The sequence below is a fragment of the Neopsephotus bourkii genome, unplaced genomic scaffold (assembly GCF_033783945.1).
Source record: "Neopsephotus bourkii isolate Nb327-2 ecotype Australia unplaced genomic scaffold, CSIRO-AGI_Nbou_v1 NB_354, whole genome shotgun sequence".
Taxonomy (NCBI): domain Eukaryota; kingdom Metazoa; phylum Chordata; class Aves; order Psittaciformes; family Psittacidae; genus Neopsephotus; species Neopsephotus bourkii.
The window spans coordinates 1,224,758-1,233,405 of record NW_026900860.1 but is presented as its reverse complement, the minus strand read 5'-3'; the positions used below and the strand labels follow the sequence as shown (position 1 = coordinate 1,233,405).

The window sequence follows — 8,648 nt, the reverse complement described above, 5'->3', positions numbered from 1 at the left end:
ACAGAATGCTTTGGGTTGGAAGGGACCTGAGAGCTCAGCCGGTTCCAACCCCTTACATGGGCACGGCCGCTTCCCACCACCCCGCGCTGCTCTCGCCGCCGGCGCCCCATCAGGACCGCGGGCAGCACGCGCCGCCCCGCCTCTCGCGATACCTGCCTGCCGCCGCCAACCGCTGCCTGTAACGGCCGCAACCCGGCGGTCGCTTGTTTACACCGGCGTAGCCAATAGGAAGGCGGTTGGAGTGGGCGGGGCGGTGCAGCCTGGCCAATGGGAGGGAGGGGCGGTGCGTTTAAACAGCGCGGGCCCGGTGGTGGGGATCCCCGCAGCTTGAGGTGCTTCCATCGCCATGCCCGGCCGGCCCGACGACTATGAGGTGCTGCTCACCATCGGCGCCGGCTCCTACGGCAAGTGTCGCAAGGTGCGCCGTAAGGCCGATGGCAAGGTGAGGCGGGGGTCTGCGGGAAGGTGCTGGGAGAAGCTGTTGCCCCTGCGGAGCTCTGGCTTGCGTGCAAGGCATTCCCTAAGGGTCGTTTTCCCCTCCGTAGATCTTGGTGTGGAAGGAGCTTGACTATGGCACAATGTCGGAGGCAGAGAAGCAAATGCTTGTTTCGGAGGTCAACTTGCTCCGCGAACTGCGGCATCCTAATATCGTCCGGTATTACGACCGGATCATCGACAAAAGCAGCACGACGCTGTACATCGTGATGGAGTACTGCGATGGCGGTGACCTGGCCAGCTTGATTGCAAAGTGCACGAAAGAGAGGTGTGTGGAATCCGCGTGTGGCAGTTCCGCGGTGTCTAACTTGAAATACCACCTGCAAGTAACAGGACAAGGGGTGATGGGAAAGTGAAACAGGGCAAGTTCAGGTTAGATCTAAGGCAGAAGCTCTTCCCTGTGAGGGTGCTGAGGCGCTGGCACAGGGTGCCCAGAGAAGCTGTGGCTGCCCCATCCCTGGCAGTGCTCAAGGCCAGGTTGGACACGGGCTTGGAGCAAGCTGCTCTAGTGTGAGGCCCTGTGGCAGGGGGTTGGAACTGGGTGAGCTTTAAGGTCTTTTCCAACCCAAACCAGTCTGTGATTATATGAAATATCCCAGACAATCTAAAGGAAAGTGAAATGCGCCCACTGCTAACTTTGGAAAGGTTTAATCCTTTGGACCTAATAGCTCTGAAGTGTGAAAGGTTTTGTCCAAGATTATAACACTGGTGGAATTGTGCTCAGGAATGCACGAACTAATCAGATGTTTATGCTGAAGTAGTAAAAGCCTGAGCTCTCCTATGCGGCAGAACCTGTTGAAGGGTTTCTGGCTGCAATGCTAGTGTGCACGTGGCTGAGAACAGAAACCAGCAAGTCATAGCTCTTGCAGATAAGCAGGTTGGTCTGTTTGCTCTTCTGACTTGTCCATCAATTAAACTACTTGTACCCTGTTTTTTGTTAGAACACCAGGATACATGAAAGGGAAGAGTGTTAAAGACTACTTTATGTGCCTGCATGTAAGCCTTGTGAAGACACCAAGTTGATAAGACTTCACCTTGGTCTGATTTAGAGTTAGCAGCCTAGTTGTTAAGTATAATATCAGTTTTAACATTAGTAAGTTAAACAAGTACATAGCACCACATGTCGCTTTGTGAGAATAGTCTAAAATGATACAGCAGCTGCCCCCAAACATCAGTGTTTTCATTTGAGGAAGGTTATATTAACAATCAGTCCTGTCCTGGCTCTGTTGTTCTATGTTGCTCATTATAAACAGCTGGCAATACACTGTTATCATAAGTGATCAAAGGGACAGATCTCATCACAAAAGTGTCAAGTTGGTATTAGTGCTGTAAGCAGTGGAAACACTATGTCTTTGTTGAGCTTTTTTGAGGGGAGGAAGCAAGTATCACAGGGGCTCTGCAATAGAAGTCCAGATGTCTTCCAGTGTATTTGGAGTGATTTTTAATTTCCATTTTTAAAATAGCTTATCTAGGTGCCTGTTGCTGTCAGTTTTCTGTGAAAGTGCTGGGGTGATTCAGTGATGTTTTGTAACGGTAGTATTAAAATGTTGCTGCCACACTAAGACCGGCAGGAATTACTTAAAAGTGATGTATGCTCATAGAATACCTTTGTTAAACAATGTGATCATCTTTCAGGCATTACTTGGAAGAAAGCTTTGTTCTCAGAGTACTGACTCAACTGACACTGGCCTTGAAGGAATGTCACAGGCGGAGTGATGGTGGAGTCACCGTGCATCGCGACCTAAAACCAGCAAACGTCTTTCTAGATGGCAAGCAGAATGTGAAACTTGGAGATTTTGGACTGGCAAGAATATTGCACCATGACACCAGCTTTGCCAAAACATTTGTTGGCACTCCATATTACATGTCTCCAGTAAGACCACCTTTCTGTGCCTCATCTCCCCTTTTGTGCCTCCAAGATCTGTTTTCTGCAGTGTTTGTCTCAGTTCATGAATGCTTAGGAGGTTTTGATAGAGTTACTAGTTGCTCTTCACTGTGTAAGTTTTGATGTGTTCTTGCAATGTTAGAGATGTTGGCGTATATTGTTTCTGGAAAGGAACAGGGAAGCTTGAATGCTTTGGTTTCATAGTGTTAAAGTAAAAAGCTTATTAAACTACCTCTTGATTATAGGATTTTAATTTGTGGAAATGAACAAGGAGTATTTCCCTGATACAATGCATTTTGTGTGGGAAAGATTAATATTGACTGAAATATGGGGTTGTATCAGCTAAAGATTGGTGCAACACTTCAGTCTTCTACAGTATAGCACTGCTACAACTTGTTAAAATCCTGCTACTAGTAGTAGCTGTGGAGATTAAGGTGGAATCTTAAAAGTAACCCCAGTAAATAATGGTTTAATTCAGGTTTGAAGAGTAGCTGGTTATCCTGCAATAGTAGAACAATGTCTTAGTTAATAACCCCAAAATTGTTCTCTTTCTTTAGGAACAAATGAACTACATGTCATACAACGAAAAATCTGACATCTGGTCTCTAGGATGTCTCCTGTATGAATTATGTGCTCTCTCGTAAGTATAGTAGCGTGGTAATGAATGTAGAGGCATGGCTGTTAACACAGGTCTAATTAAAATCTGTAGAGATAAAAGCATAAAAGCTTCAGAAACTAGTTCTAGATTTGTGTTTCTATATTGGTCTTGACATTAGGTAGTCAAAACAAGCCTTTGATTGCAGGTTTTTTTTCTTAGTCTGATTCTTTTATTTAAATGAAAATGAGTCACTAAAATTAGTGAAAGAAACCAAGGAAAATGTTCTTTTTCAGGCCTCCATTTAGAGCTTGCAGCCAAAAGGAGTTGGCAGAAAAAATAAAGGAAGGGAAATTCAGGCGAATACCATATCGTTACTCAGAGCAGCTGAATGAGCTTCTCAAGGAGATGCTGAATGTAAAGGTAAGAATCAGTTGCTCGGTTTTCCACCTAGAACTTGAACTGGTGTACTGAAATACTTGTTTTCTTTCTCAATTACAAAAGAAACTGACATGAAGTGCTGGTTGCTATCACCTTGTCACTGGCAACATCACTTGTAGGGGAAGGAGGAATTGTGCTTTGAGTCTATTAAAGGTAGCAGCTCAAGTATGTTCCGGATGCTGAAAGGCTATCTCAATATTGTCTTATACGGAATTTCCTGACAGCATACATAAGGCCTTGTGTCTTTAGGGTTAGAAAGGTTCCAGTGTGTTTGGAAGTGGGAGGAGTTAGTTTGCCTTCATTTTGGGGTTGGCTTTATATGGCTACCATATAGCTCGTGCCCCTTGGCTAGCATGGGGGTGTTGAGAAGAACACTGCATATTACAACAAAGCTGTAACAAGAACCCAAGTCTCACAACAGGTATGGATTCTTCAGGAATCAATTGACAAATACAGATGCAGAGTGCTTGCTACAGAACTTACTAACAGTTGCCCCTGTAGGCTCACCACCCCATTCTGTCCTTGAAAGGAGTGAGAGCCTTGGCTAGGAGAGCCAGACTTACAGCCTCTGGAGCTGAGGGCTTGGTAATAGCCTCCTCCCTTAGCTTTTGTCATCTGGTTGTGCTACCCCTTCCTAATTCCATTTTTCTCCAACTTCTCCTTCAATGCATAGCACCTCAGCTGGTTCCCATCTGTAGTGGGTCTTGCTTGGGAATCCCTGGCCCTAATATTTCTTGGTTACAGATGGAACCTGTTGGTAATGTCTTCCCTTTAGGATTATTGCAGACCTTCTGTTGAAGATATTCTGCAGCACCCTTTGATAGCAGACTTGGTGACAGAAGAACAAAGGCAAAACCCAGATAAACGAGGCTGGAGATCATGGGAGCCAGAAAGGCTGCAATATTCAGATGCTGCAGTGAATGAGCTGAAACGGAAGGAACAGCAACTACAGGACCGAGAACAAGCCATTAAGGACAGAGAGCAACATCTGGAGCGTATGACATTTCACTTTGGGAAGGGGGGAGTTGGCAGTGGGGTTCTTATTCAAAAGAGTGAGTGTGGAGGAAGGAAGGCTAGATGGCTTTAAAACCCCTCATTTTAATGCACTAGGATATTGTAGTCTGATATTCACTACTAGTTTCTGTTTGAAGACTAAAGCAAGAATGCCAGGGTTTATCTAGACTAGTTCTTGTTTCAAGTTACTCTAATTGGCACTTTGGATACAGAAGTCTGGCTTGGGAAGATTAAACATGAGTGGCAATTAGGAAATTTATACAAGAAAAAAGGGTCTAGGTATATTCTGCACTGTGCTTTTCCCCCCCACTGTGTAAGTTAACATTGTCTGTACTTGCACACAACCTAAGGTCATCCTGATGTTGGAGCAAAACATATTGGAGTAAGCAAACTGCTTTTATAAAAGCTGCACCCTACAGGTAGCTTACCTGTGAAACTATAGATAGGTGGTCCTCAGGCACTGGAATTTCCTGCCCACATGAAATACCTCTTTGTGCGTGCAGTAGACTCTGTAATACAGAGTTTAACAGTATAAATTGTTTTCTAAGCCTGATTAACAGCTGCTGCTGCTGTAAATGGGATGTTTAGTCATAATTGAATCATAGTATCTGGTATCTAAATATTTAGATCTGCTGTTGTGTGCCATGAGTTAATGTGCAGAACAAAAAGATGCTGTAGTTTCGTTATTGCAGATATGGCTGAGTTTTGAGGGAAGGGGAAAAAAGACCTGCTGGCTTTTTGGAGTACTTGCTTGGTGCTTTATCAGTGCATGGATAAAGGTGTATCTGCACAGCAGCTACCTTTGTTTAGAGCCATAAATGCAGGAAATACAGCCTGTCAAATGCACCCATAACTACTGTCTTTTCCTGGAACAAAGTCCATCATGCACAATCACTCTTAACTTTAACATTTACATGTTAACACTGCATACTCCTGTATTTCTGCTTCCAGAAAGAGAACGGGAACTCTGTGTTCGTGAGAGACTGGCAGAGGACAAACTTGCCAGGTATCTTACTAACCTAGAACTGCCTATAGCAGAAACTCTACTATCTTAGGATGGAAAACTTAAACTTCTCTTTTGAAAACAGAGCTGAAAACCTGATGAGGAGCTACAAACTCTATAAAGAGCAGATGACAGCTTGTGCAGATGGTCCAGGTATGGAAATACACAAGAAGCCACTGGCACTGATAAATATAGGCTGGAATGATGAGAAGAATACCTCCGATGCCCAATATGCTGTACTTAGTCCCATTGTAGCAATACAAACCCCAGTATCTCTGTGTTGTTTGGAAGAGACTTTTGATTTTGTACTTTGCAAAAAGACTTAGTGGATGATGCTCAACCATGAGTCTGAGCTACCACTGTCAGCACTGCAGTCTTGTGCTGTTTTGAAAACTAGGTTCTTACTGTAAGCTAATGGGAGTGCTGACTTGTAACCCAACTTTCACTCAGAGTTGCAATTATTTTATTTATGGATGTCTTTTTACAGACTTTTGATAAAGTTAATTTTAATAAAATTTCACATTTTTAATCTCTTCAGCTTCCAAAAATTGTGGTGGGAAATAATATTTGTTGCAAGTGACCCGGTTGTGATTGGTGCATCAGACGAGATCTAAAGATCTTTGCATCTAAAGAATACTAACTATTATGAGCATACTCCAGTTTTTAACACACTGAAGGGGGGCTTTAAAGATGTGCTGTAGTACTTCCTGACTACCTGTAGTCTAATCTCAGAGTATTTGTTATGCCATCAGTATCTGGCATCCACTTTGGCCTTAGTTGTTCAGTCCTCACTATCATAAGATATAGTATCATCTCTTCATTGCACCCATTTTGTAATAGTAAAAATAATTCAAGTATCTCAATGCATTTTGAAATAGTGGTTAGAATATTAAATGACTGGATCCTAAGTAGTGCTCTAGAGCAAAGAAACATGACCACTCTTTAACATGCAGCAATAACCTCTTCATTTAGTTTTGGTTAGATAAAGCAAGATAAGCATCTCACAGCCTCAAATACAAATAAAACTGAAGTTCAAGTGCTTATCACAGCATGCAAGAATACAAGCTAAATGCCACCAGACATTAGGGGTACTTGAGCTATTTCTAACATCCCTGTCAGTTTTGAGCATTATACCTTTCAACATATTGTCTCACTTTGATACATGAAGGAATATAAAAACCAAACTTGCCTTGGGCTTTTCTGATGTTGCCTCTAATGTTGGATGACTGAAGTTCAATAAGCTTCAGCATTTTCTTCAGTTCTCTTCTACATCTCCCACCCCTTTACAAGGTATTTTGACCTTAACAGGGCTATTAATTTTTGAACCACTTCAAGCAGTTACTACCTTGAGCTGGGTAATGTGGAAAAGTGAATATGTTTATTAAAAGACTTACCAAATCTTGCAATACCTGTAAATCACTTGATTAAATGCTTGTCACAGTGTTTGCTGCTCTTCATTCCACAGCACTCTTGTAATACTTTTCTAAAAGTCTCCCTGTTCTGATGTGAATTTTCTCCAGTACACTACCAACATCACTTACTTCTGTTATCTTCAGTTGTTCAAATAGTACTGTGTTTTTTGAACATATCACACATCTTAGACCCTTAATTTCTCCTCAAAGTCTGTGTATGGTTCATTTCACAGTAAAATGGCAAACCAAAAATCCTGGTTTCTAAGACAGGCTCCTAGACACTACCCTATTTTTGCAGGGATTTTCTGATTCTTAGGGAAGGCTTCAATGTTAAAACATATACAGTTTACTGGTATGAAACTACAAAGTGCTGAAATGTTCACTAGCCTCTTTAGTTTGGCTCTTCTCACTTGCTTATTGCATCTTTCTTCCGGCCTAATGAATTGAAAATTAAGGCTTCAGCGGTGTTAATATTAGGATAGTTTAGACCTTTGATTAAAAATAAAAGTAAACCCCCACACCTTAAGCTGAGCTTTGTGAACTTGGCTTTTATGAGAAGCAACTCAGCTGTTTTAATAGCTTTTGATGGTAGGTTTTGTACCCTGGGTCATTAAAAACAAATCAAGCTAACTGCCTTTTCACTGTGGCCATTCTGTACAGCTAAAGCAGAGCTATAACATGAAAATTCCTGTGCTGGAGGCTGCCGTGAAAGTAACTTGATTGTTTAAAATGCACTAAAACCCACTGTTCATCAAGTCAGAGCCTAGTTTGTACCCCATTGACTTAATACAAGGATAGAGCTAGAATAATGTGGGTAATGTAGGAAGGGCAGGCTGGGTCTGCCCCTGCTATGAAGGAAAGACAGTGTTTTGTAGCTGGGACCCCCATTCTCTATTTCCCTTTGGAACTGCATTGTGTTACTGCTGGAAAGGAAAAATGGAGAAGATTTGTTGCTATGAAATGCATTGAATTAGATCACGTAAAGCCATAGGTAGATAGCAAAATGGGTAACAGGCTTAAAAAATATGAGCTAAGCAACAAATGCTGAAAGATGCACTAATTCAGTCTTTATTGTTTGACTTCCAAGATAACGCACTGCTGCTGCCCTTCCCTACAACCAAGAAGAAAGTACACTTTGGAAGTGAGGAGAATGCTGGGAGTTCTGTTAATCTGGAAAACCATCCCCGTTCTAAAGGGAAATGCTCTGATCTCAGAAAACGTCTGTATGCTGCCAACCTGCGGGCTCAAGCACTGGCTGAACTGGAAAAGAACTATCAACTGAAGAGCAGACAAATCTTGGGCATGCGCTGAAATGATAACACAGGTGTAAAATATTTAACTTTTGGAAGTTGATTAAATGTGTGAAAAAAGGAAGCTACTTGTGCCTTCCTCTTTTAAGCTGGAGCCTACTGAAGGTTTATTTTAACAGCTGTCGTACAAGCTCTTAGTCTACAATAGGTAGCTCATGATCAAAGCATAAGAGATTAGGAATTGTATTAAGAAAAAATATTTTGTCTTCCTGTTTACCATATATTATTCTTCTGAAAAAAGAAACAAATATTGTAAATCAGATGTTTTTAAACTGATGTGAAAGCTTTTTAGATGACAAATGTACAGAGATTTACAATCTGTAGGTTAAAATGATGCTGTATGTAATGTACAGTACTTGGTAAGTATATTTTGTATATGTAGAAAATCCGTGGCTTTTTGTCTGCACTTTTTTTTTACCTATCAAAAGAGCAAAAGGAGATTTTGTGTTCTCTCTTCCTGCTAAGTGGGGGACCTATCAAAGCAGGCTACTTG

At 42.1% G+C, this 8,648-nt stretch overlaps 1 protein-coding gene across 1 annotated transcript; it reads left to right on the top strand.

The window, feature by feature from the left end:
- Window positions 1-270: 270 nt before the first annotated feature.
- NEK2 (NIMA related kinase 2) lies at window positions 271-8,366 on the top strand. The gene is made up of 9 exons (XM_061348340.1): window positions 271-442; window positions 546-763; window positions 2,131-2,368; window positions 2,938-3,020; window positions 3,272-3,398; window positions 4,192-4,411; window positions 5,382-5,436; window positions 5,519-5,586; window positions 7,933-8,366. Exons 1-9 carry the CDS (start codon window positions 347-349, stop codon window positions 8,154-8,156), a joined length of 1,329 nt encoding a protein of 442 aa, XP_061204324.1. The 5' UTR covers window positions 271-346; the 3' UTR covers window positions 8,157-8,366.
- The last annotated feature ends 282 nt before the right edge of the window (window positions 8,367-8,648 follow it).